A 26,369-nucleotide genomic window follows, 5' to 3' on the forward strand; every position below is an offset into this window, starting at 1 on the left:
ACATGAGGCCCTTGCCACATTTTTTTTTTTAGAAAAAAAGAGGCACTACTGCGGCGGGATTAAAGCGGGCTTTGTGATGATCGTGTGTTTCCCGGCCGAGTCACATGACGACGGGGGGCTCACGTGTTCCCGGGCAGCTGTGGAACTCATCCAGCTGGACCACTTCCTTATTTCTGCTTACATAAAGATGACTGTCGGTCGGTTGGGGCCGCACAAGGAGAACAAGTCATGGAAACTGTGATTTTGTTGCAAGAGCTCCAGGAAGAACAATTGTTTTTTTAAATCCCAAAACGCCTATGAAGACACTAGGAGACCCTCAAAAACCTTCAAAAACAACGCGCAGCTAAAGTGGAACTTGTTTTTACAAAGCGAAAACACAATACATACTGATTTGTATTCTTTCCAACTGCCAATTCCCTGAAGCAAAATGGCCGCCAGCAACTCGCACTGCCCTAAAAAGATTTTTTTTACCCAAGACCAAAACGCATTCACTAATTTATCTCTAGCGGACGATGACTTAAGCATTTATTTGGGGGGTATTTTTTCTGTACAGAACAACGAGACCAGGTATGGGAATATATATATATATATATTGCAGTATAAATTTCTTGCATGCCTACGCACAGTCTGTACGGTAACAGAAAGAAGGGGTGTTGCTTTCGGAGGGTGTGAATGTGTTGCATTCAATGCACGGAGCAGAACAGGGATGGCAAAATATGCCCAGTACAAAACATGCCATCAAGTGTCCACATGGCGTGCTTAAGCACACCCGCACGCGCACTTTGTTTGGCAAGAATGACAGGATGCCAACTAAATCCTCCGTCAGTTACAGTCTACGGACCACTGGCCTTAAACGGGAAGCTTGTCCCGACGATATTAAAGGGCCATTAAGTAGGTGAAGCAAAGTTGCCATAGCAACACACGGGACGTTAATCGCACTGCCAGTGAGAGGGCCACCCGAATTCATCAAATCACGTTCCCCGTGCGACGAAAACTTGATTTGTCGTATTTGCCGTCAACGAGTCAAGTTGAGTTCAGCTAACAGAATCACAAGCGCCTCTGGTTTCCAAGTTCCCAAGTGCTAATAGGCGATAGTGTTTCAACAACACCTTCCACTTTACCCCACCATGATGTGTCGTCGACCCCCCTGAAGGTTGCTGATGTGTCATGTGAGGGAGGGGGTTGGCAAGCATATGAGAGGCATAATACAAGCACAGTAGGACTATTGACACGGGCACTGCCCTCTTTTCCAGGAAACACACTGAAACAAACCTCCTCATCCAGAAACAAAATGGCCCCTTTTTCCACTAATACAAGCACAATTGCTTGGTTTAACTCATTTGAGAAGCTATGTGTGTTAGCGTGCCTGCCTGGCTGTGTTTACAGTATTTGTGGAAGCTCGCAACATGGCCGACGTGTGCTTTGTTATTGTTAGTAACACGAAGCAACCCCCCCCCCCCCCCCCCCGGTTAGGTCCTTATCGCCCTTCGTGCAATCCTCCTACCCTAGCTAGGATTTAACTGAATACTTGGGGATTATTTTTAACGGATACATTAGGAATTGAAACGATCTTTACTAACCATTTGATGATGATGATGGCCGTATGGGATATTTGTTTCTTGGAAAAAAGCACTGAGCGCCGTCTAGAAAAGAAACAAAAGAGAACAGGTTATAATTTGATGCATTTGTTTTGAACAGGCAGGGAAGTGAAAACCGCAGGCGAATGTTTCGCAATCGGAGGCCGAGTAGCGGAAACCCAATTCGATGTCCGGTCCGGCGTTTGCTAGTCGCTGGGATCGATACACACATTATTGATATAAATCCAAAATTAGATCGGGAGTAGTTCGTTCCAAATATGCCTTGTTTTCGTGATTGTTTTGTTAATCCATTTTCGCGAACAGATTATTGGCGAGCATTGGCTTGAAAAGTTTGAATTTTGGAGCGAACCACGCGGCTAACGTTAGCTTGTCGTAGCAAACAAATTGTAGCCACAGCCGGAGACCTAGCCGCAGCTACAGACCGAGCCGCATGCATCCGCGTGCGTGTGTGGCCTCGTCGAAGGCTGTATTTACCTACCGAATGGCTTTTTAAAATTATGTTTTTTTAGTGGGGCTAACCTCGAACTGCCAATGTGCCGCTTGCAGGAGCTGCTTCGCTTGGTCCGCCGCACAACCCGCCGTCAGGACGAACTGGTTAATCATCACCTGATGTTTAAGTTCATCCATTTTCGACGGATGTCCGTGTCCCGAGTCTTAAAGCGGACTTTCCACCTTTTTTTCCTCGTCCTCGTCGCGATCTCGAGTCGTCGTCCCCTTCGCTCGCTGGCTCTCCTTCACGCGTCCACCATTACAGATTGCTTGGCAAACACAAATATTTACTGTAGGAGCGGTTGGAAGGAGGGAGAAGGGGAGGGGCCTCGCGTGATGGACGGGTCCCCCAGCCAATTGCGTGAGGGCAAGGTCCGTGGGAAATGGAGGCGGAAATGGAGCCTCCCCGGATCACGTTAGTCTTTTAGTCGTCTCATAACGTCGCGTTTGGGCTCTCCAGCTCACTACAAGTCGTCAAAATTGCAACCCCAAGCGTTGTATGTCTCCCTAAAGTCCCAAGAACCAAATTCCCTCCGCCGTTAGTCTCCAAAATCACCGCGCGAGCCATTTGGGGAACGCTTTGTTTTGGACTACAACTCCCATGAGAACTCGCTTTGTTTGTAAAGCTCCAGGAAGGCTGACTTTTGTGAATGACGGAGCCTCTCGGCCAATTCCGCCACTCGCTCGGTCGCTCTCTTGCCAAATATGGTAAACAAATCCACCGACGCCAATTACATTGCGCCGAGTTAATTCCGGGACAACCGATTAATGCGTAATACTCGGTCCCAACCGAAATCATACTCGCCTCAACCTCAATCCCTACCTAATAAAATGTTAGCAGGTACACATAAAGTGCATGTATGGAAAAGTAATCTGCCAAAAAACGTTTGGAAAAGACAGTAACAGTCCAATCATATATGTAACACTGCAGGTGATGGGAAGGAAATGACGTCGATATGTTATGATACAGCACAGGAAATAAATCACGCGTGATTTGTGTAATACGACGTGAAACAAGAACAACAGGATGCGGTAACGGAGTGGCGCTAGCATTACGTAATCGCCGCAATACTACTTGCTTTGTCAAAGTGCGCACTGGCATCTGTGCACTCTCAGGGATTATAGTCAGAAGTATATGAAATATCTAGCGATTGTTTGGGACAAAATGACAACGACCGAGTCTTTTGGCATTTGGAGCATTAGTTATCAGGAAGCACATAGACGGGAAGGGAAAGTGTGGGGAAAATGGGACCCCTGGTGGGCGAAGGAAGAATCTAATTTCAACTCATTCAGGGCCATTAAATCAAGCACCCATATTTTTGAGTACTATTGGCCGAGTATAAACAAGCAAACTGAAATGGTAAACTATTCAAATATAAAAAGTACAACAATAACTTCCTACTGTGCATAACTTTAATATAACCAACACTAGACTAAATGGGTTGACTTGCAACGATAACATGCACAAAAGCACATGGAAATGGCCTATATTTTCTCAGCCTAATGCTATCACCGTTTTAGCATGAATTCAATATGTCGAATGAGGAACTAAGATGGCATTTTTCATAACTAGTGTTTTAAACTAAGGACGCATTTGATCAGCGTGCTATCCACTCAGTTCCTGGTGCTTGCTGGTAGAGGCCCGGCCGGCAACAATAAGCTCAGCTGTTCAAACATTTGCATGTCTCACCGAGTCGGGCCTTTGTTAAAAGAGGACTTGAACAAACCCGGAAACATTGCTAAAATCAAGCTTCCTTGACGGGATGCGACAGCTGGCTTGACATAAACAGGCATGTATGCGCATTCTTGGCGTGTCAATACATAGACGTTTTTACACTCGAGCACTCGAACCCTCCAAAAAAACGTGTTCATGTTTAGGTTGAGAAAATAGGGAATACATAATTGTATTGCCTCCAAGTCCACAAATCAGGCAGGCCTGGTTTGTCTCAAAGCTCAGAGTAAATGTAATGCGAATAATGTCACATAGGTGGGAGTGTTTCCTCGGATATAACAAAGACGCACAAGGTTGAAATAGAATTGGATGGAATATTAACGTACTGTTCCACACAACTGTACTTAGTAGTGTGACGATTTCAATATATTGGCATTCAACGAGTAAAATAATATACCCAGTGTGTATTTTTGTGTTATTCAATTGGTTTCTTTTTCTAAATGAACGTCGTAGACATTTGCATTATGAAAATCTCATTTCTGGAAATACAATGACTAATAAATCGATTAGAAAGAAGACAATAGTTGGTTTTTAATGACTCAAGTAGTCAATGGGCCTATAAAACAGTACTTGTTAGGCAACCCGAATACCTTTGCCACCACCCATCACTATTGCTACTAGGAAATAATCCCCCCCAAAAGCCCCCCCTCCCTTTTCGAACTCCGTGCGTGTCCCAAAAGCCGTTTGTATCGGCGGTTTCGGGCTTTCATTGTATTCAAAGTATCTCGTAGCGCGACGTGTGGCGCGCGTCTCAAATTTCAACGCCTTTAAAAGCGGCGAGGTGAAATGGAAATGGACTTATTTGAAAGAAGAGGCCGAGGGAAGCCAGGAGAGCAAAGGAAGGGCGAGGAGGGCGAAGAAGAGGGCGAGAGAAGCCGAGCCGGCCAGCCAATCACAGCTCCCCGCAGTCACTTAAAGGGACGGAAAGACGGACGGTGGGCCGTCTTTCTCTCGGCACTATACGCGCGTCTTATTGCGCCATCCCGCTCGGCATCTTCGCACAAGCGACACGCAGCATCCACCGAGTGGGTGGTGGCTAACCGAGGATCTATCTAATTGGCCTTTTTTTTGTTTTTCCCTTTTTCCTCGCCCTCTTTCTCATCTAGAGCGAAGGAAAAAAACTAAGCCCCCCTCCCCCGGCCCCCCTGCACTTGTTGCGCACGGAGCTGATGCGCCACTTGAGCCCTTGAAGAGGCAGGACGGCCTGCAACAGGTGCACCTACTTCATCCCCCGCTTTTAGAAGAGCTCCAAGGTAAGGAAAAATGGATTTTTCGACCAATATGTTGCTACTTCCAGTTTTTAATCCACAAGTATCCATTTTTTTTGGTTTAGGAAAGCACCACTAGCACCATGCCGGTCCTGAGCAGCCCAGACAACGCCAACAAGTTTAAGGAGAAATGGTGGACGGCGCACCCGGCGAGCGACGGGGAGGCCCCCGACTCGGCACCCCTGGACGACAGCCTGACTAGCCTCCACTGGCTGCAAAATTTCTCCATCGTCAACGCCGACCCGGAGCGAGGCGGCCACGGGCGGCGCTCCTCGTCTCCGTCGTCGTCGTCGTCTTCCTTCCCCCCGTCCTGCCATCAGCAGCTGTTTTTCAAACGCTTCCCCAGGGGGGGCGGGGAGTCCCCCTCCAGCCCCCCAGCCGGGGACACGGCGGCCACCGGGATGCCGTTGCGTCTGGGCAGCCCGGTCACCTCCGGTAGTGACGGAACGCCGGCGGTGTCGGGTCAAGCGGGTCGGTTGGGCCAGGGCGGCGCCTATCGCTCGTCCGCCCCCCCGGCGGAGGTGGACTACAAGAGCGAGCCCAAAGTGAAACCGCCGTACTCGTACGCCTCGCTGATTTGCATGGCCATGCGGGCCAGCAAGCAGCCCAAAGTGACTCTGTCCACCATCTACAACTGGATCACCGACAACTTCTGCTACTACCGCCACGCGGAGCCCAGCTGGCAGGTAACCGAGACCCACCGATCTTGTATTATTGATGATCTGAGTCGGGATAAACCAGGGCGAACGAACGAGGCCGTCGACGCAAGTTGATGATTTACCTTTGCGTTATCAATGACGGGCGGAGAAAGCACTGGAGCGTGTTTGCTAATGAGGGCTCCTGAGAGATATCAGCCCAGCACAGCTGATCATGTTTTGATAGCGCGCCCGCCGCCAAGCTTCCCTGAAAGCCTCATTAGGTGCATTTGCTTCCCTACACAAACAACAACACGACACGTGCCCTTTTTTGTGCTACTGCATGTCGTTCTTTGACCTGCCAATCATTTAAAAAAAACTTGCTTTTAAATTAAAAAAGAGCAAATGAAGCAAAAATGTTTAACTGAAGACTAGTGTTTTGCCAATACAAATAGCGGTACTTGCAAGCGCTTTACATTAAGCAGTAATTGAGTATTCGGAAAAATGTGGTCTCGCCACGGAATACCACAGCAAGCTAACATGTAAAACAGCATCTAAAATAACCAGAATTTGATGTCAAATGTCCTCCCGGGAAAGTTCGTTACCTGACAGGTTTCCTCCTCGTTGTCCTCTTGCAGAACTCCATCCGCCACAATCTGTCCCTCAACAAGTGCTTCAAGAAGGTTCCCAGACAGAAGGACGAGCCGGGCAAAGGCGGCTTCTGGCAGATCGACCCTCAGTACGCCGACATGTTCGTCGACGGCATCTTCAAACGAAGGCGGATGTCGGCCAACGGCTACGGTGGCGCCGGCGTTCACAGACCGGGCAAATTACTCCACGCTAGCCCCGCCCCTCAGGCCGCCCGCCCTCAACAACAGGCAGGCGCCAAGAGGAAGCCCACGGCCGCCAAGGGTCAAGGCGAGGCTGGCGAGTCCCCACTCCTGGCCACGGAGGCCCCCAGGGCGGAGGAGCCGCGGGGGGATTTCGACTTGACGTCCATTTTCGACGACGTCCTCAACTGGAACTGCAGCAACTTCGAGGATCTGGACATCAACGCCGCGTTGAACTCGCTGAGCTGCGAGATGGAGGTCGGCGGCGGTGGCACGCCGGGGCGGCCGCAGGCCCACTGGTGCACGGCGGGGGACCTCCCGGGAGCCGGACAGCATCCGGACCCATCCTACCAGTACCTGGACGCGGGCGGCGTCCAAGCGGCGACCTTTCCGCCGCTCCCGCGCGCTCTCCATCCGCTGCAGGGTCTGGACGAGCCGTCCTCGCTGTTTCACGATCGGCCAGAGGGGGCGCTGTCCTGGGAGGAGGAAGCGCGGGTTGTCCCGCCCACTCTGGATCAGAGCTTCGGCCTCTACGAGGGTTTCTTCGTGGAGATGCAACCGTGGGAACGCGTGGACGCTTACCTGTGATGGCGTCCAGTTCCCGCGGGAGCAAAGCCACCTTTTTTTTTAAATCCTCCGACGAAATCTCGCCCTGAGGGAACAGACGTCGAAAGTCCGGGTCAAAAAGGGCAAAAACAAAGGCCAGGTGGACCGTAGCGGCCATTTTGGGGCTGGACCAAACACGCCAATAAGAAGATTTTGCTACGTTAGCATTTGACTGGCTTTTTTTCTTTCTTTTTTTGGAATATGGGTGCAGGAAAACATCTCAAAATCATCTATGCTGTGTAATATGGAATGATGCAGATACTTTAAGTAGAGATCATGTCACACGTGGGAAATTATTTGTACATACGTAGGAATATATTCAGTGCAGTATGAAACGGGATGGCATTTATTGGCCACTCTACATCAAAAAAAGGCATGAAAGGAAAAGACAATTGTTTTTCACTGGAACATGATGCACTTTGACGGACGCTATGATTTCTCTTCATTTGTGGCCGCGACTGATTTTGCAAATTGGAGGAAATTCTGCATGAAAATGAGGGGCGGGGCATACGGTGCTCAAATTTGAGCAGAAGAGGCAAATTGGTCGTTTTGGTGTGTCCGGATGACCTAGACGCAAGGGATTGTGGGAAATGTAGTCTTGAGTCATGTTGATATGTGACTCACTCCTGAAAAATGGCCTCCCAAAAGTTTTTTACGTCATTTTTTGCCTTGTTTTTTGAAAATGGCAAACCACTACTCATCTCAGGTTTATTCATCGCAAGGGATGGATTGATTCATCTTAGAAAAATGGCATCAGAATTGGTTTTGGCAGAAACGATATCCCGTTAGTAGAAAGTCCATTGAGCTTTACTAGATTTGCAACAGTGGACTTTTTTTGGGTTGTACATAAACCTTAACTGAACTTGTTGATTATATATGGCCAAATTCTTTTGATAAAAAAATATGCAGTCATTGGTCTTTTTTTGTTGGTTTCTTATTCTGGTCGCCGAGTTTTTGTCTTTTCTTTTCATTCAACGTCGTCCTCTGAATTTTTAATGGAATGATTAAGATGGCGGAAGGCCAGATGAAGAATGTATCTGAGTAAGTGATTCTTTTGATTTCATCTCCATGATTTTCTTTGTACTTTTTTAAAAAAGAGCGATTTGAACATGCAAGCGTGCCTCCATGCAATCCCTGCATTTGTCCATTAAAGAATGATAGATACCCAACGCACTAGTGTCCTTGCCTGTCACGTAACAGACCATAATAGGACGGTGATGTCGCATTGTCACAAAAAATAAATAAATAAAATTAAAGTTTTGAAAGTTAAAAGTGGCTCTCAGACCTAACTGAAAACAAAAAAAATGTGAGGTAAAACTGGTAACTGAAATACGTGCGCCGCCATTATGGGGCCTGACTGCTATTATCACTGCACTTTATGCTCAGTAATAGTGCTAATCAAAATAATTTTCTTTAAAACGTAAACATATTTTCCATCCTTCCCGCGTGAGTATCATTCGCTTACCTCGTTGACGGCGCTAGACGTCCAACCCAGTTGAAGCAGCCATAAAACTAAGAGAGGCCTTCTGGGTCAGAGGAATGAAGATGCTAGGCGGCCATCTTGGCCAGGGCTTCCCACGGTAGGATCTGAGATCTGCAAGAGCACATATTGCACAGTGTTATTCCCAAAAGCCACATTGTAACAGCTATATGGGCGCGAGACTAATCCAAAGCGGGCGCCTCTCCTCATAAAATGCGCTTTTCCACCCCAAATCTCTTTTTAATTGAAACGACCGGCGGTGGCCGGGAGAGCTCGAATTATTCGGATTCCTCCAAACAGCGGGAAACCGCTCCGGTCGGATCGGCGTTGGGATGGACGGCGTGGTCCGTTTTGATTCCAAAGTGGGAATATTTACGTTTGATTGCTCGCTAATGTGTTGGCACGGGGCCCAGGTAACGCTATCTGGGTGGTGCCGGAGCCCCGCGGTTCTATTCACACGGGCCGACGGATGAGGGGACGGGACGGCCCAGCACGCGGACTTTGCCGGGGAGAAAAAAAAGGAGAACCAAACTGGGTTAGCGCTGTTTGTTGCCAATGGCTTAGAACATAGTGTGCATATGTGTGTGTGTGTGTATCTGTGTGTGTGTGTGTAAAAGGTGGAGAAAGGGCAGGAAAAATGTATGGCGTTGGGTAAAAAAAATCTTTTTTATCCGCGACCAATCCCTGATAGAATGGCTTTCCATTCAAAAGAGAATGCAAAAAAATCTGGCATCCAACACGGATCGCTAGCAAACAGCCAGTTAGCCTAACGTCGCAAGCAAGGTCCGCTCATTTATTGGCGTCACGGCACCCTCTGGGCCGCGCCTGATTAGAGTCCGGCGTAAACAGGGCGGCTGGGCCAGCTCGGCGAAAGAAGCAAAGACTGGTGTTGGCCGACGTGTTGACAGAGGCTTCAATTCCCGATTTATTGGGGATAGCCACAGCGCCATTCAGGGGGAGGAGCAGATAAGACACCCAATGGGGGGGCGGTCCCGTGCTAATGGCACTTTTCATTGTGGCACCAAACAAGGAGGGACGGCCGGGGAGGGAAAGAAATGGTAGATATGCGGCGATAAAGGACATTTCCCCAACGAAGCACTTGAAAAGGGCCTGTTGTTTTTTTATTTTATTTTATTCATGGCGCGCGAGGTAACCTTAAGCTGTGGGAAATTGTCTTCCAGCTCTGGTTTCCCAGCACTCATCACATATTAATAAAGGAAAAGACTGGAATGACATTGGGCGCTTGGTTGGCCCCTCCCCGTTTTGCCACCAAACAAAAAAAATGCCCTTTTAAACAAGCTTTGGGCACTTTGTAAAGCTAATGCTAATGCTAATGAGGAGACCACCCATATTAACCATGTGGGTTTTTTTGAGTGTGTATGACTTTAATAGATAAGGAAAAAAAATCATGCACCCCCTAATACATTGCGCCCTGAATGCTCGCCCACATTGCCCATAGCAAAAACTAGCCCTGCATGTATTCATAACAATAAAAAGCTATTTTAAAATGCAATAATGATTATTTAATAATAATTTCAAACACAGTATATGCTTATTTTAAATGAGCAAATATTATTAGAATAATACATTTGATATTAATGACCAAAAGTAGCTACTTTTGAATTGTTTTGAATCCACAAAATGGGAAAGTACATTTTAGCGCTGTGTCGCTACTACTAGTTTTATGGTCAGATTAGCTTGGAGATGTAGATATGTATAAGGGCTAGGGCCCCGGAGGGCCCCACCCCACCCCAAATAAGCTTATTTGTAAAACGGAGCTGGACGTGATGAGTCACGTGGGCTTTTATTAGCCCCAAACGGAACAAATGTGCACGTGTTCGTGTTTACAGACAACAAGAAGCGGCTAATTAGAGTGAAGAGTAGCACTCAACGCTAGATAGGCCATACACGGCTTTTCAGCAAAAGGTGGGGGGGGGGGGGCGGCAGGGGGGGTCTATGTGGGGGTCATGTCTCTGAATTTAGCATTGCTTAATGAAGTGTGGATTTCTAGTTTGTCAATAAAAAGCTCCCAGATTTGCTCTCTGTTTTGATGTGCTAATTTGATTCATAGCCAGCACCACAATCCACGTGTGCAAATGAGCGCTAACAAAACTGCACGCAGATGGCAATTAGTGACCACCACTGTGTGTTGGGATGGGGGCGGGGGGGGGGGGGGGCGCTTCTTCGGGGGCGTGGTCTATAAGACTAAAAAAGGCTTAGTTGGGATTTAGCCTTCTGCCGTTCGAGATGCTTTTGCCGATAGTTCAAATCAGCCCGTCTTATACGTGGATTCACAATATCCACCTTTCTCGTCAGATTTACTTTATGGCGAGTGGACGTCCAATCCTTTGGTAGCGAATGAACCAACGGTGGCAGACAACGACCCTTCAACCATCAAAATAGCCCTAGATTGATCCACTTACCAGTAGTTGTTGTGGCATTTTGGAAACAGAGCCAAGATGGCCGCCAGCGATGCACACCACCCTCAAAAATGGAGCACTTGTACACTTTGGCTCATTCACACATCAAATGGATTGGATGTCTTGGGCTGTCAAAAAAAACGCACGAGTTAAGCATTGATAAATAAGAGAAATAGAGATTTAAAAGAAAATAAACGGGAAATATCAACGAGTGCTAGAGTGGCTATAACATGAAAAATTGGTTTCTGTAATATACAGATGAAAAAATTAAGCCCGGAATTCTCTGTCGTTTGTAACTTTTTCTGTTGTTGTTGTTGACTTTCCACATAAACAACACCTCGAATAATTGGGCCTGCGGGTTCCAGAATATATGGCTGCTTCTGGCTTGTGTACACAGCTTGGCACGCATCAATCGGCCACTGAAAGACATTCCTGTCCGCCGTCTGCCCGTCGCGCGGAGCCCAAGGCCCGACGCTCGGAGGGCGCGCAGCTGCCGCCGCCACCGACAAATACGCCGATACACGGCGGGCGGAGCCACGGGCCGAGGACGGGCGGCCGTGTCTGGAGCCAAAGAAGCAGAAACTCGGTAGGAGGAGCTTCTTTTGACCGCGGCCGTCCTGGCTGGTGATGGAGTACGCTTGTAAAGTTGCTCTCCTCAAGTGACCTCCAAGTTTCAGTGTTTCTTTTGGTCATTCAGTCTTTGGCCAGTTGGCTTCATTTGCAATCTGATTTCATCAAGGGAAGGAATTTCTAGAGTTCAATTTATTGTGAGAGCGCAGATTGAAATGTCATCCGTATTTTGAAAGTGCCGTTCTCCTCGGGGGGTTCTTTTTGTCGTGCTAGCTGAAAAATGCTCACTCAAGATACGTTTTGGACAATTGTGACGACGCTTTCTGTCTGAGTGGCCAGATAATAGCATGTAGTTTGCCCCAATTGTGCTCCAGCACCCCCGCTAGCACTCTTCAAAACAAATGAAGGGACTAAGGCAACACAATGGAGTGAAGTGAGCGACAAAGATGACAGCTTGTGCAGGTGTGTATCCTTCCACCCCCGTGAATTATCCAAGAGCTCTTCGAGTCACTGGATTGCCTCCATCGCCCCCTCACACGCACGCACGCACACACATTACACACACAACATACACACACAGACTTCCACAACGTTCTTCCATTCATCTTCCAATGTCTGCACACTGCCGAGGGCCCTTATTTGATTAGCTGCCATTTGCTTTGTGAAGCGCTGAAGCATTTGGCTCACCAGGGGAGCTAGCTAGACAGCAAAGCACATAGCACCCAACACCCTACTGCACCCCACCCACACACCCCCGAATAAAAACAGCAAAAGACAGGATTGATGCAGATGTGCATTTGGTTCCTCACAACAATTCCAAGCACACAATGGCGTCACTCCAAGATGCTAAATTCCACACATTTGCTCATTTTACACAGTCTTCATTTCTGCTTTTCCTCACGAGGGTGCTGGAGCCCATCCCAGCTAATGACGGGTACTAGTAGTAGCTGGCCAATCTCAGGGCAAAGAAAGGACATAGCGACATAGAGTGTTGGACTAGCTAGCCTAGCATGCTAGTTCTGTGGACAGCAAAATCAGGAAGTCACCTCTAATTACAGCAGGGCAACAGTGGCGGGACACCTTATCTGTTTTATCTGCCGCCTCTCCATCACCCTTCAATAATGGATACGTATTTGTGTCTGCCGTGTGAAAATGACACCCTGAAAGCGCCCTCTGATTCCTCCCCACAAAAACGTTAAGTTATTCAACGTGTCAAATCAAGAAAAGGACGTGAGATGCTGGAAAATGTCAATATAGCATGAAATGTGACAACGCTACCAAAGTTAGCCTTTAAAACACAATGGCGTTTTGACATCTAGTTTCCTTTTCTTCCTGCATGGATTCCCATTTTTTCAGGCACGCCACCCTCTGATGACAAGCAGAAATTCCACCTGGTTGGCTTTTTTCCCCGCCCTCCCCTTTCTGGCTCCCCCACCAGGGGTTAATTAAAAGTGATGAGGCCTTCAGAGACCACACCCACCCCGCCCGCCTCTGACAGGTAAAGTAAGCATCAGCATCACGGCAAAGGGGGCGGAGTCCAGCGGCTCCCACCTCATTTAAAAAAAAAAAACGACGAGAAATAAGCGCTATGTGGCGTAACGAGGAAAAGAGCGGGTCGGGCCGGAGAGGGAAGAGAGTCAAATTAGCCACGGGAGAACGACGCCGTCAGATGCCTTCCGTTGGGAAAAAAAGTGCAATAGGACAGAAAAAAAGGGCCTGCTTAACAGTGAGCATTTAAATATGGAAAAACATCATTAACAAGATTGAAGATAAGAGTTTTATAGTCAATACAAATTACTTGTTGACTATTTTGTTATTTTGATGTTAGTTTGGTTTACAAAATATTTTTTTCTCTGACCACTGAAAGCCTGCTAAGTTATTTTTTAGGCTATACTTAGCTGAAAAGCTGTTAACTGGTGTCCAAGTGGCGGTCCGGGGGCCAAATGTGGCCCAGCGCATCATTTTGTGCGGCCCGGGAAAGTCAATCATGACTTTCTGTTTTAGGATCAAATTCAAATGAAGAGTAGAGATGTATATTAAATTCCCTGGAATATTCCGGGCTTTTAATCCAGCTATTTCAATCCTTTTATTAAAAAAAAAGTAAATATATCTAAAATGGTCCCTTGATATATATAATGAAAAAAATATGGCTATGGAAACAGTATCGAGAAAAAGAAAGATACATAGAAATGTGTATTTTGAAATACCATTTCAAACGAGGTCCAGTTTAACTTGAGTTTAGATCCAAACTCAATTCTCGGTTGTTTTCGTAAACATCTTGAAACGGAGCCCAGTAAAATGCAAATGGCGCTGGGCCTTTGGCCGAAATCGGTTTAGGCCTCCTTGCTATTTTCCCCCTTTCACGTTTAAGAGCGGCGCCATAAAAGCTAGGGGAGAAGAGAAGAGGCATTTTACTAAGAAGAGAAGCAGCATTTTACAATTTGACTCCCGCGGTGGCACTTTACGCGTTCCTGGCCAATCTCTATTGAGGGCCGACTGATGCGGGCAGACGTACGCTTCGCCACATTCCTCCTGGAAGGACGCGCTCGTCTGGCGGACCATTGTGACACCCCCCCCCCCCCCCCTTTGTTGTTGTTGTTGTTGTGCCCAGCCGCCGCCGCCGTGGCCCGTGCGCTACAGCCAGAATGCTAATTGCTCCACGTTGGCTTAGCGTAGCATAGCATAACGTCCACGTTGAAACGGTCGCGCCCGGCCAGGGGCCACAAAAGCTCCAGAAAAGAGGCATTCCTTTTTGTTCTTATTGTGTCGGACTTTTTAGAAGACGCAAATCCACGTTTAACTGAAAGAAGAAGGACAAATAAAGCCTCCAAAGATTGACGTCACTGAGCTTTATGAGGGAAAGTATTGCCAAGAGCCAACTGGCTCTTTTTTGCTTCTTCTGTTTTTCTCAAAAAAACAACAGTGAAAGAAAGAAGTGAAATTTTTTGAGCATGACGTGATGTGTTTTTCCAAAGGGAATGACGTGTCAATCAATTGCGGGGAAGGGAAACCTGATCCAACATGGCCGACTTTGGCAACAAAAGACAAGAGGACAAGGGTGTTGTTGGTCCACGGGCCGCTTTAACGTCAACTTGATTTTTTTTAGATATCATATTTAGATTAAATTTGATCCTTAAACAGAAAGTCGCCACTCATGATTGACTTTCCCGGGCCACACAAAATGAGGCCGCGGGCCAGATTTGGCCCCTGGGCCGCCACTTTGACACACTTTGACTTAGACCATTAAAAGGAAGAATGACAGGAAGTAAGCGAAGAAGCAAGTGGCGAGCGGAGGTGGTCCAATAAGAGGGAAAAAAAGAGGCTGTGTTTATTCTCCTCCCTTTTTTTTTTGCTCATCCGCTAATGTCTACAAGGCGTGGGTGCACACACACACACACATAGACATAGACACACACACACAAGTAGACACACGTAGACACACGTAGACACACATACACATGCAGTGACACACACTTTGACTCTCAGGCCCACTTGAATCTTTTCCTGATTACCTGACACACGTCACGTCTTTTTGAAGGGCTTTTGACGGCGGAGGATTATCGGGCGGACCGACGCTTTTTAACCCCTTCGGATGATAAATGCGCCGTTGTTATTTTGCGCCTGATCGACTCATATTTAGAAGTAGCCTTCTTAGCTTCTTGCTATGGCGCGAGGACCCGTTTAATCACTTTTCCATCAAAGACCATTTTCTACTTGATCACAACAACAACAACAACAAAAGACTCGACTGTTGACTCACTCAAATGGATTGGACGCCCCGTGCTGTCAATGGGGGACGATGAGTAAACCAATAAACGTAGAGCATGAGGATAAATAACAAAGAAAATCACAAATCTGGCTTCAATTTCAAAAATAAACAATAATGTATGTTATTTTCAGGCAGAATTTGTATTTCTGAGTATTTTCACGATTACAGAAGTGCATTTGGAGCCGCCGCTGGTCAAGACGGCCTCGTAAAGGTGGCATCCGGCGCCCTTTCTTGGGTTTTTTTTTTTTACGTGGGCCCGCCCGTCCCGCATTCATTCCAGCACGACGGCGCTTTACCATGACAATAAGAGACGGGGCGCGCAGACCTCGGACCACCGTCGATGACTGGCGGGGGTCCGTTAAAGCGGAAAAACGTGTTTGGCGTTTCAGTTTTGGTCTGAAGATTTTTTTTAGATATTTAGATTTTTATTTTAATATAAATGGTTAAAAGGAACTGGATTAAAAGCCTTGAATATTCCATTTTTTATAGATATAAAACAATGTTTATTTTAGATTTTCTAATATATTTTTGACCTAAAAACACTGAAAAAATGATTAAAAATGACAATTGTTAATTTAAAAGGGGGAAAATAGGGAAATTTAATGGACATATACATACTCTTCATTTGAATTTGATCCTAAAAGAGAAAGTGATTGACTTTCTCGGGCCGCACAAAATGACGCGGTGGGCCACATTTGGCCCGCGGGCCACCACTTGGACACCCGTGCACTATTCTCTTCATCCTATTTTTGTCTTTCTTTGCTCGGAATTCAAAGAGTGATGACATGTTAGCCCCCCCCCCCCCTTTTTAGTCTCCTAGGTTGGCCATCAAACAAGTTAAGGTCACGATCGGTCGTAAGAGTGGCTTTCTCCGAAAAAAAATCCGTCATTGGTTTGTCTTTGATGGTTGTCAGACCCCGGGAGGGCGAGAGGCGCAAGCCCCGACTTGCCCGCAACAATTGAAAAGAGCGGCCCGGGCGGCTAATTGTGACCAAGACAAACGAGCGGGGCGAGCGACGGCGGGGCGAGCGACGGTGGCGCAAACGCGGCGATACACGATACGGCCACAATTACTTACGCCCTTTGTTTATGGCCGCCCTCATTCAAGGAGACAAAACAAAGAGGCCACCGGCCCACCGGGCTTATCTGGAGGAAGACTTGCATCCCACCATTATTGACGCAGGTGGGGGACACTTGGAGATAAAGTCCTGCTCTTCACATGTGTGTGTGTACGTGTGTGTGTGTACGTGTGTGTGTGTCGTGTCAACGAGGCGAGCGTTTGTGGATATTTGGCGATAATGCGGCGGCAAGAAGGAGGAAAGTGGCGGCTATTGATTGGGACTTAATCCCCTTCAACATATTTATGATTGGCTAGATCAGGGGTAGAGAACCAGTGGCTCAGGAGCCTTATGTGGCTCTTTTAGTGGGAGCATATGGCTTCCGGATAACCTGTCAATTCATATATGGAGTTTAGCTTAACTTAGCATTGATGCTATTGGCGCTTTAATCGTGATTGTTTTTAATGAGATGACTCTTGATGCATACGGTGATTAGCAACAGCGTAAAAATGTTGACTATTTTGTCAAGCGTTATGATGAACGGATTGGAGGTGACGGCGCCAGGCGTCCAATCCATTTTGAGTGGTCATTTAGCAAGGAAGTGAACTGACGTGAGCAGGAAGTGCGCTAGAAGAGCAGTTCACCCGCTAATAACCTGAAAATGCCTCTGAATAAATAGGAAGCCACCTAAAATATACATTACAGGACTCTTATGACCCCTTATTAGCATTTCAACTAAAAAAGATATCCAAATATAAGCTTAAAATGGAACACAATCAAAGCAAATGTGTCAACAAAAGGTCAAGGTCGTCACCTTTTGCTGGAATTGAAAGACAAACTTAAAGCATTACCTTGTTTACCGCTCCTCCCTCTTCTTTGTTAGTTGTGTCACATCGCGACCCGGGCAGGCCCGGACTGGCCCGAACTGGCCCGACAATGGCCTCTGCTTTCCTTTCCACATCTCCGGTGACCCTTTGGCCACCAGCTGGAGCTCGACGAAACCAAACGTCGGAATCAAAGTTGTCCCTGGGAGACAATAGGATCAACATAAGACGTGCCGTCAGTCTTGTCAGTTTGTTCGAGGAAAGCATCCCACCGGGTGGGATTTCAAAAGTTTACATGCCATCCATCTCACCAAGAAAGTCCGTAACGTCTTATTATATTCGAGTCGTATCGTCCCGATAATCACAGTTAAAATGTTGCCTTATTTTTTTTAAACTAAATGTTTAGTCATCTAAACAAAGACAAAAAATATGAAAGGTTTAGAGCCCCACGCTTCAAATATGAATGGAGAAAGTCAGCAAAAACATGTCGCCTGACAATTGCAAATGTGGAAGAGACTAAAGTCATCATTCCAGATGGTGTCCACGACCGGGTTTTGTTTTTTTTCTCTCCAAAAAGCCCTCTAAGATTACTCTCCATCGAGCTGGGCACGGAAGGGATCTTCAGACAGGTGCATAGCAGGCATCCCCCATCGCCCCATGCCCCTCCTCCACCCCCAATACACCCACACACACACACACGGCGGCCATCAGGTGAAGGAGCCTGATAAAAAGAAAGCGTGTGTGTGTGTGTGTGTGTGTGTGAGGGTCTGTCAGCGACCACCTGTTGGCCAGCTGACAGGCTCCCCTTTCAGGGACAACTTTCCATTTTCTGGCTATCCGACGTGAGTTTCCGCGTGCTTTTTCCACGGGACCGAGGAGAAGAAACGCAATGACGGATGGAGGATCTCGTTTGATGCTCGTGGATGAGCTCGGAGATAGCATTAGCGTCACTATAGTGTAGAGGGAGAATAACATTATTTTAATATCTAAAGCCTTTCTTGGATAAGCCCTGTTTAAAATGAATGAATATGTTTACGTACATTGTGTGTGTGTGTTGTCTGAAAATGAGCCATGATGGCCTGCTTGTGTGTGTGTTGTTGTTTCCCAGTCCATGGGGAGAGTCCAGATAAAGCCCTCAAATAAGCACATCAAGCAAAATGTCGAGCGTTTGGACAATCAATAACGTTGGCGAGACGGAAGCAAAGGTCTTCATCCTTCTATTTTTTTTTTGATTTGGCGTAGGCAAAAGAAGATGTGGCGGCAAGAAAACTCTGGCCTGGTTAATTGAGTTTCTCAAGCCTTACCAGAAGATTGTGATGCAAATGAGCGTTTGTGGCGCTCGGCCTCTCGTGGCCACTCTTTAGCCCCAATGGATGATACTTAGCAGGCAGGCCCACTCATTTACGCACCACAATTCATGAATTCGGGCGCAACCGCGTGTGGCGTAAGCTAGGCCGACAATAGCGGGCGCCAACAAAGACGTGCAGCCTACACCAATTCAGGGGATTCAGTATAGGCCAAGAATGCCTTGCAAAAGAGCTCACAGATTCATACCCTTTTTTCCACCAGACCAAAATTCTCCACTCGAAAAAAATGCTAATGTTATTTAGTGGATATATTTGGCACTAGACGTCCAATTTGTTTACCTGGGAGGCTCAAAGAGGGTGAAATGGACGTCCAGTGCCGTCAATGGCACTCATTTACTCCACCATTCGTGCTCCGATATGAACTTCTGTACAAAGTCGTTTGTTGTTGTGAAGGCTGTACTGACATTTGGTCTTTTGATGCTTCCTAGTGGTCATTCTTGGTATTGCAGGGTTAAAGAAGAAAAATAATCAACCAAGGGCCACCAAGACAACAAAAAACTGTATTTTTCAGGCAGGGAAGGGATAGAAAACTAGAAATTTAGAAAATATCCCCTTACTCAGAAAATAACACTCAATATCTATTTCGATTTGCAGTTTAACCAAATTTCTGTGAGCATTTTTTTTAACCTCCTGGCCTTTTCTACCGCACACATTTCAGACTTTATGAACACCAAACTCTCTTTTTTTAAATAAAAGATCCCAGCCTGCCCTTTCTGCTCCATTTTGCTTCATTCATCTTCCACTTTTTTTTAATCATTCCATCACCCCCGCTACAGGATGATCAATAATCCAAACATTCACACACTCAAGCACAAACTTTAGTGGGTGATACATTCTCAGGTTATCGATTGAGATCTGCGCTTGTTTTAAAAAGTCAGCAAAGGTCAAACCGCATCGCTGTCTTCCTGTTGCCACTGGCACTGTTTTTTTTAAAGCATTTTTCTCACATAAACATGTTGTTTGTGTCTCATAAATGTGCTCCAGTGGCGCAATTGGTCAGCGCGCAGTACTTATAAAACAGTAACTAAGCTATGCTGAGGTTGTGAGTTCAAGCCTCACCTGGAGCATTCTTTATTTTTATTTTCCTTTGAATTTGAATGACTACTGCTAAATATTTTAAACAATTGTCTAGCTGTTTAAAGGGAAATGCAATACCTCGTAGTATAAATAAGCGTCTGAAAAATATTTAAGTATAGAAATGGTGAAATTTCTCGAAATTTAGAAGAAAAAAGCACAATGCGTGAATATGCACAGGCACATATACACAAAAAGATGTTTAGTGACATTGGCTGTGAACTGATGGAGCACGACTACCACCTAGCGGCGTATTGTGGTTTTACACCCAAACCCAGAATAAAAAGCATCTTCATGCGCTGGATAACAATGGTTTAACGTGTTTAACATGATATTCCTGCACAGGAAAAAATAATAATTATGTACCTGCATCATTTTAGGAGAATAAAGTGTAGGTAAAAGTTATAAACAAAAACAAACAAGAAAACCTGAGACATAAGCATGAGAAAAGCTTGTTTTTGTTCCACTGGAAAGTACAATCATCTACCGTGTCAATGACTTATCAAACACACACATGGCAACGAGCATGTGATGTGGGCCACCCGGATTACGTCCTCTAATCTGCCCGTCATGAAAATCCAACCACAGATGGAGACAAAAAAAGGGAAAGCCCGTGGAACAACAATAGACAAGGAAGGATTTTTTTTCAGAGGACACCAAGATTACAGACCACCATGGCTCTTCCAGTAAGTCTGATTTATATATATATTTTTAAAAATACGTTGAGAAATGACATAGTTCTGAAAGGTTCTGTCATAATCTGAACGAGTTGAGTTGATATTGACAATTTAAAATGGTCCAAAGATCAAAATATCGAGCTCCAGTGGCGCAATCGGTCAGCGCACGGTACTTATAAGGCAGTATCTGGTGAGAGAAATGCCGAGGTTGTGAGTTCGAGCCTCACCTGGAGCATTTTTTTTGTTTTAAGTGGTACTCAGGACATGGTTGAGACAGGCACTCATCAAGAACTTCTCATTATCCACCTGACTGAATAGATCAGATGATTTGTGCTGTCAAAGACATGCAAAAAAAGTTCTTCCTCTGGCCAAGATGCACCCTACCACTCAGAGATGTGAAAAGACAACATGCACAATCAGACCAGATGTTTTCAGATGGTCCATAGATCAAATACCCAGCTCCAGTGGCACAATCGGTCAGCGCGCGGTACTTATAAGGCAGTATCTGCCACGAGGAATGCCGAGGTTGTGAGTTCGAGCCTCACCTGGAGCAAAGTGTTTTGTTTTAAGGGCTGCTCAAAACATGGCTGAAGCAGGCACTCATCAGGATCCACCAGGGAGGAGGGATAAAACTGTAAATTCCCTTTAAATAGATGGGACAACTCATGCTGTCAAAGACATCAAATGAGTTTTAAAATAAAGTTCTTTCTCTGGCCCGGATGCACCCTCCATCCAACCACAAGATGTCAAATCCATTTGAAAGGACATAGATGTCTTGAGATGGTTAAAAAGATGGCGCATGGAGCTCCAGTGGCACAATTGGTCAGCGCGCGGTACTTATAAGGCAGTATTCAGCGAGAGAAATGCCGAGGTTGTGAGTTCGAGCCTCACCTGGAGCACGAGCTTTTGTTTTCAGTGGTGCTCAGGTCATGGCACTCATCAAGAACCATCACCAGTAAAACTGGAGCTTCCCATTATGCACCTGAGCAAATAGATCATAAAAGCATGTAAAAAATGTTCTTCCTCTGGCCCAGATGCACCCTACCACTCATAGACGTATAAAGACACCACACACAATCAGACTAGATGCTTTGAGATGGTTAAAGGACTGGAACATGGAGCTCCAGTGGCGCAATCGGTCAGCGCGCGGTACTTATAAGACAGTATTCGGTATGAGGCATGCCGAGGTTGTGAGTTCGAGCCTCACCTGGAGCAATTTCTTTTGTTTTGAGTGCTGCTCAAGTGTGGCTGAAGCAGGCACTCACCAAGAACCATCACCAGTAAAACTGGAGCTTCTCATTATCCACCTGACTAAATACATCAGATGAATGGTCTTGTCAAAGGCATGCAAAAAATGTTCTTCCTCTGGCCAAGATGCACCCTACCACTCATAGATGTGAAAAGACAACATGCACAATCTGACCAGATGTTTTCAGATGGCCCATAGAATAAAATATCCAGCTCCAGTGGCACAATCGGTCAGCGCGCGGTACTTATAAGGCAGTATCTGCCATGAGGCATGCCGAGGTTGTGAGTTCAAGCCTCACCTGGAGCAAAGTGTTTTGTTTTAAGTGAGGCTCAAGTGGTGCTCAGGTCATGGCACTCACCTGAGCAAATAGATCATAAAGGCATGCAAAAAAAGTTCTTCCTCTGGCCAAGATGCACCCTACCACTCATACACCTAAAAAGACAAAACGCACAATCTGACTAGATGTTTTGAGATGGTTAAAGAAACTAAATGTCAAGCTCCAGTGGCGCAATCGGTCAGCGCACGGTACTTATAAGGCAGTATCCGGCGAGAGAAATGCCGAGGTTGTGAGTTCGAGCCTCACCTGGAGCAATTTTCTATTGTTTTTAGTGGTGCTCAGCTCATGGCCGAAGCAGGCACTCATCGGGATCCAGCAGGGAGGAGGGATAAAACTGCTAAATCCCATCATCTACTTAAATGAGATGGGACTATCCCTAGGTTTATATTATATACAGTATATGTAAATATGTGAAGTGGACTTATTTACTGTCTGTGTTGCAGCCGGCAAAACGCCAGCGCAGTGTCAGCATGGCGGGAGCCTTACAAATTTCCGTGCCCTTGGCGGGACCTCCTCTGGAGAGACCCGCGTCCTATGCCACTTTCAAGGGGTTAATGACATCATTTTAGAACTCCTTTTCTCTAGTAGTAGGCTCAATTCTACCAAAATCCAATTCCAATAGCTCTAATTTTTTTCTCTTTTCTCCTCAGCCAGAAAAAAGTGCACTTTGAGCGAGTCCACACAATTCCGCCAAAAGGCCCACGCCGCCTCAGGAGGACGTCGGGCGCCCGAAGGCAATCCTGCATCCCCAAAATCCTCACTCGTCGTCGCTCGTCCATACCCAAACAGATTTTCAGGTAATTCGGTTCACGTGGGAGGGTTAGCAGCCAATGTAGCTTTTGTGAAGGGGGTGCTGGAGCAGTTTCTCGTTTAAAAAAAAAATCTTAGATTTTTACAATTACGAACAGAAACCGCACAATTTTGCAATGTGGGTGTAAACCGGATTTGAACAGAAACTACTATGTATGCCATTAAGCAGAGTAACTGTTTTCAGTTTGACATTTTTTTCTGACTAAGTCACCGTACAAGTAGGAGTGTGTTTGTATGCGTACACGTGTTCCCGTGTGTGTGTGTCGTGTCCGGGCAAGACGGGATCCACACCCTCCACCCTCGCTAATGTGCACGATTCCTCCCTCTGCGGCGTTCCGGAGTCCCGCTTACGTTGACACAGATAAACTTCCCCTCGACCCGTGCGCTCACCTCATTGACTTTGGCTTCCCAGGAAGTGGATTTGGATGAGGAACGGGGACGCCCGGGCGCTTTTCCCGGCAACTTTATTCCATTTATGGCGGAATAGGAGGAGGATTTTCCAGCTGCCGACACATTTTCTGCTGAAAAAACAATAAGAACAGAGCGGTTAGGAACATTTTTTTTGCCAAATGGGGTGGTATTAACTTTATATTTTCTCGATTTGATTTTGGGCCGATGAGTCGCCGACGGGACGCCTATTGGGGCACGCTCAACAGGTGAGTGGGGACTTTTTGATCCGGAATTGGCCACGTGTCTACTTGTTGGCGCTTGTTGGCGGCATAGCGGCATAGCATTTGTGTGCGTTGTTAGGAAGGAATACGGAGGGAGCGTCAAGGTATTTGGGCTCTGTGAGGCATCTCCAGATGGCCATGATGCTTTATCACTTGAGTGCACTTTTCTGTAAACATCTCAGCCGTGGAGGGACTCTTTGTTTTCTTTATTTCAAGTGATGAGTCACACCAGAAAACTTTTTTTTTTTTTGGGTTCCCAGGGGCACGGCCGACTGGTTCGGCGTGAGCAAGGACGGCGACGGCGGCCAGAAATGGAGGAGGAGGAGCCTGCAACACTGCGGTCATCTCTATGGGGGGCTCAAGACTCGGGTGACCGGGGACCAAGACCACTTTTCCCTGGCTGGCGGTGGCGGTAGTGCCGAGAGCCCTCCTCCGCCACTCTACCTCTCAACTGGCCGCCCTGGCCCCTACAGCTATGGCGTGCAGCGGGTAGGTCTTTTGATGGACTGTGGCGGGCGTGAAATAAGTTCTTTCAACAGTTGTTTCCAATATGGCGCGTGGTGAATATATACATTTTTTGAATAAACAGATCGTTGACCCTTTGGCTCGCGGTCGTGCCTTTCGCACGACGGAAGAACTGGACGGCCCGTGCGTGGCGGCGGCGACGGCGACCTTCGGCAACCCCGGCGCGGCCTCCCTCTGCTCCTTTTCCAGTTCCCGCTCGGCCCTGGGCAGGTTGCCACGGCGACGGAAACGGGACTCGGTGGCTGTGATGAGCCTGAAAGCTGCCGCTGCTCTGATGAAGGTGATTTTTGTCAATAAAGTTTAGGTCAAGTCACAGTTTGCCATTGGAGAGAGCAACCAATCATCTCCCCTCGATGGATGTCTGCAGGGCCGCTCGTTGGGCCAAAGCGTGGTCAGCGGGCAATGTCGCCGGCAGAGTTTCTTGCCTCCCGGTTTCTATGAAGACGACACGGTGGACTTCCCGGACGAGCTGGACACGTCCTTCTTTGCCGGAGTGAGCGCTCTCCGCCTACCAAAAGGAAAATTTAGCTTGAAAAAGCGCCACTTTTCTGACTGTGGCGCCGCAGGACGGTCTGCCGGATGAGTTCTCCAGCTTCGCCGACGAGGTTTTCGAGACGGCCTCGGAGGCGGCGTGCCGGCGGGGGGAAGACGGCGAACTCGCTGGAGGGGCGCTGGACAGGGAGGAGCTGGAGAGGAGTCACCTCATGCTGTGAGTCTGTGGCCAAACTAGACGTTGAAAAGTTGAATATTGTAGCATGATTAATATTTCTATTGCATCCAGGCCGTTAGAGCGAGGATGGCGAAAAGCTAAAGACGGCTCGCTTTTCCGACCCCAAGCGGCGAGTCTGCGGCGCGGGAGACGCATCGCCGTGCCCGTCAAGAAGCTGCTGGCGCGAGACAAGAGGCCTTACGGGCTGGGCATCGTCGGCCGTCTGACCAACCGCACGTACCGAAAGCGCATCAGCAGTTTTGTCAAGAGGCAGATTGAAGATATGGATGATCACAGGTTGACTTTGGAAGCACTGCAAGTGCCAATAAATACAATACGGTGACGGGTTTCCTTGCTCTTGTGGTCGCCAGGCCTTTCTTCAGCTACTGGATCACATTTGTCCATTTCCTCATTACCGTCCTGGCGGTCACCATCTACGGGATCGCTCCGGTGGGCTTTTCGCAACATGAGACGGTGGATTCAGTTGAGTAGAAATGCTGGGGTCGTTTTTTCCAAAGGAAAATGGCTAGTCATAGTCTTTGTTTTTTTTTTCTTCAATTGCCCGTTTTTAGGTGTTGAGGAACAGGGGCGTCTATGAAAATGTTAAATTTGTACAACAACAAAATTTCTGGATTGGTCCCAGCTCAGTAAGTACAATTACTTCTATTCTATGACAGTACAAACTATTGCATGACATGACATCATGGGGACTAAGAAGAAACGCGGCAATGGTGAGCAGCAAAGTGGTTTCTCTTTTTGTTTTGTGCACCAAGGAGGCGCTCATCCACCTGGGAGCCAAATTCTCTCCTTGCATGCGTCAGGACGGCGAGATCCACAAGCTGGCCCGGGAGAAAAAGTCCAAAGAGCGAGAGTCCGGCTGCTGCGTCAGGAACGATCGCTCGGGATGTTTGCAGACGTTGCGAGAGGAGTGCTCGGTGAGTACGTTCCGGCCTCCGAGAAGTCCTATCAACCCCGGGCTCATCCCTCTTCTCTTAGACCACCTTGGCACTTTGGGTCAAATGGCCTCAGCACCCCAGCACTCCGTATCTCAAAGGACAACCACGACGGTTCGGTGCCGTCTGCCATCAGGATCCCAGGTAAAGTCTCCGGAATCCGAGTTGAAATCCCATAGGTGATGAGCGAGAGGGTCCATTTTGTAGAATTTGTCAGGAACCCGCCTCCGTTCCCCCTCACGAGTGGCCCGAAGACATCACCGAGTGGCCGGTGAGTCCAAAGCTAACAATAGCAAAAGGTGTCCAAGTTCAACGTGCGATGGGATACAATTTTGCAAGCTAAAAGTGTTGTTTGCAGGTTTGCACGCGCTACAGCTTTGCCAACCACACCAACCTCCCCCACATCGACTGCACCATCACGGGGCGGCCCTGCTGCATTGGGACCAAAGGACGGTGAGAACTAGTTACAATCTTCTCATCTCCATTATAATTGTCTTTGTTCAAAGCTCTGTCCATTTGTAGTCCAAAAATTGTGGTACAATGACTCAGCGGAATCGCCATTTTGAGACTTCTTATGCTGTTTTGATGGCAATCCCTTGCTTATTTCTTTTCTAGATGTGAAATCACATCCAGGGAATACTGCGACTTCATGCACGGCTATTTCCACGAAGAAGCCACTCTCTGCTCACAGGTAGGAGAGTCCACCATTTGACCTTTG

At 47.2% G+C, this 26,369-nt stretch overlaps 3 protein-coding genes, 1 long non-coding RNA gene and 7 other non-coding genes across 13 annotated transcripts in view; 9 read left to right on the top strand and 2 right to left on the bottom strand.

Moving 5' to 3' along the window:
• ubald1a (UBA-like domain containing 1a) overlaps window positions 1-2,542 on the bottom strand; it is a 9,727-nt gene extending 7,185 nt beyond the window's left edge. The window contains exons 1-2 of the mRNA XM_077738399.1: window positions 2,118-2,542; window positions 1,581-1,643 (exon numbers count right to left, since the gene is read on the bottom strand). Coding sequence (XP_077594525.1) covers window positions 1,581-1,643; window positions 2,118-2,225 — 171 coding nt within the window. The 5' untranslated portion in view covers window positions 2,226-2,542. The remainder of the gene's footprint in view (window positions 1-1,580; window positions 1,644-2,117) is intronic.
• Window positions 1-8,327, top strand: part of foxj1b (forkhead box J1b) — a 24,073-nt gene extending 15,746 nt beyond the window's left edge. Inside the window, exons 3-5 of the mRNA XM_077738398.1 lie at window positions 4,926-5,072; window positions 5,153-5,773; window positions 6,361-8,327. Of these exons, the coding sequence (XP_077594524.1) occupies window positions 5,171-5,773; window positions 6,361-7,140 (1,383 nt within the window). The 5' untranslated portion in view covers window positions 4,926-5,072; window positions 5,153-5,170 and the 3' untranslated portion in view covers window positions 7,141-8,327. The remainder of the gene's footprint in view (window positions 1-4,925; window positions 5,073-5,152; window positions 5,774-6,360) is intronic.
• LOC144211299 (uncharacterized) lies at window positions 6,129-23,845 on the bottom strand. 3 transcript variants are annotated; one of them, XR_013329571.1, is made up of 5 exons: window positions 23,184-23,845; window positions 17,307-17,481; window positions 11,062-11,186; window positions 8,624-8,752; window positions 6,129-7,204 (listed from the first exon to the last, which is right to left on the bottom strand). It is a non-coding gene; the product is annotated as an uncharacterized LOC144211299 (long non-coding RNA). The 3 variants fall into 3 exon arrangements; XR_013329572.1 differs by lacking the exon at window positions 23,184-23,845 and adding an exon at window positions 18,926-19,057; XR_013329573.1 differs by lacking the exons at window positions 17,307-17,481; window positions 23,184-23,845 and adding an exon at window positions 12,675-12,872.
• Window positions 19,624-19,713, top strand: trnai-uau (transfer RNA isoleucine (anticodon UAU)). The gene is given in 2 exon segments: window positions 19,624-19,661; window positions 19,678-19,713. It is a non-coding gene; the product is annotated as a tRNA-Ile (tRNA).
• rhbdf1b (rhomboid 5 homolog 1b (Drosophila)) overlaps window positions 20,281-26,369 on the top strand; it is a 7,805-nt gene continuing 1,716 nt past the window's right edge. Inside the window, exons 1-15 of the mRNA XM_077738406.1 lie at window positions 20,281-20,406; window positions 22,427-22,533; window positions 22,634-22,780; window positions 23,725-23,953; window positions 24,054-24,269; window positions 24,357-24,482; window positions 24,556-24,698; window positions 24,771-24,995; window positions 25,070-25,181; window positions 25,271-25,345; window positions 25,472-25,633; window positions 25,695-25,795; window positions 25,859-25,922; window positions 26,010-26,104; window positions 26,267-26,342. Of these exons, the coding sequence (XP_077594532.1) occupies window positions 20,395-20,406; window positions 22,427-22,533; window positions 22,634-22,780; window positions 23,725-23,953; window positions 24,054-24,269; window positions 24,357-24,482; window positions 24,556-24,698; window positions 24,771-24,995; window positions 25,070-25,181; window positions 25,271-25,345; window positions 25,472-25,633; window positions 25,695-25,795; window positions 25,859-25,922; window positions 26,010-26,104; window positions 26,267-26,342 (1,890 nt within the window). The 5' untranslated portion in view covers window positions 20,281-20,394. The remainder of the gene's footprint in view (window positions 20,407-22,426; window positions 22,534-22,633; window positions 22,781-23,724; window positions 23,954-24,053; window positions 24,270-24,356; window positions 24,483-24,555; window positions 24,699-24,770; window positions 24,996-25,069; window positions 25,182-25,270; window positions 25,346-25,471; window positions 25,634-25,694; window positions 25,796-25,858; window positions 25,923-26,009; window positions 26,105-26,266; window positions 26,343-26,369) is intronic.
• trnai-uau (transfer RNA isoleucine (anticodon UAU)) lies at window positions 20,538-20,632 on the top strand. Its single transcript has 2 exons — window positions 20,538-20,575; window positions 20,597-20,632. It is a non-coding gene; the product is annotated as a tRNA-Ile (tRNA).
• On the top strand, window positions 20,856-20,950 carry trnai-uau (transfer RNA isoleucine (anticodon UAU)). Its single transcript has 2 exons — window positions 20,856-20,893; window positions 20,915-20,950. It is a non-coding gene; the product is annotated as a tRNA-Ile (tRNA).
• trnai-uau (transfer RNA isoleucine (anticodon UAU)) lies at window positions 21,202-21,296 on the top strand. Its single transcript has 2 exons — window positions 21,202-21,239; window positions 21,261-21,296. It is a non-coding gene; the product is annotated as a tRNA-Ile (tRNA).
• On the top strand, window positions 21,518-21,612 carry trnai-uau (transfer RNA isoleucine (anticodon UAU)). Its single transcript has 2 exons — window positions 21,518-21,555; window positions 21,577-21,612. It is a non-coding gene; the product is annotated as a tRNA-Ile (tRNA).
• trnai-uau (transfer RNA isoleucine (anticodon UAU)) lies at window positions 21,858-21,952 on the top strand. Its single transcript has 2 exons — window positions 21,858-21,895; window positions 21,917-21,952. It is a non-coding gene; the product is annotated as a tRNA-Ile (tRNA).
• Window positions 22,143-22,237, top strand: trnai-uau (transfer RNA isoleucine (anticodon UAU)). Its single transcript has 2 exons — window positions 22,143-22,180; window positions 22,202-22,237. It is a non-coding gene; the product is annotated as a tRNA-Ile (tRNA).

The sequence above is a fragment of the Stigmatopora nigra genome, chromosome 18 (genome assembly GCF_051989575.1).
Source record: "Stigmatopora nigra isolate UIUO_SnigA chromosome 18, RoL_Snig_1.1, whole genome shotgun sequence".
Taxonomy (NCBI): domain Eukaryota; kingdom Metazoa; phylum Chordata; class Actinopteri; order Syngnathiformes; family Syngnathidae; genus Stigmatopora; species Stigmatopora nigra.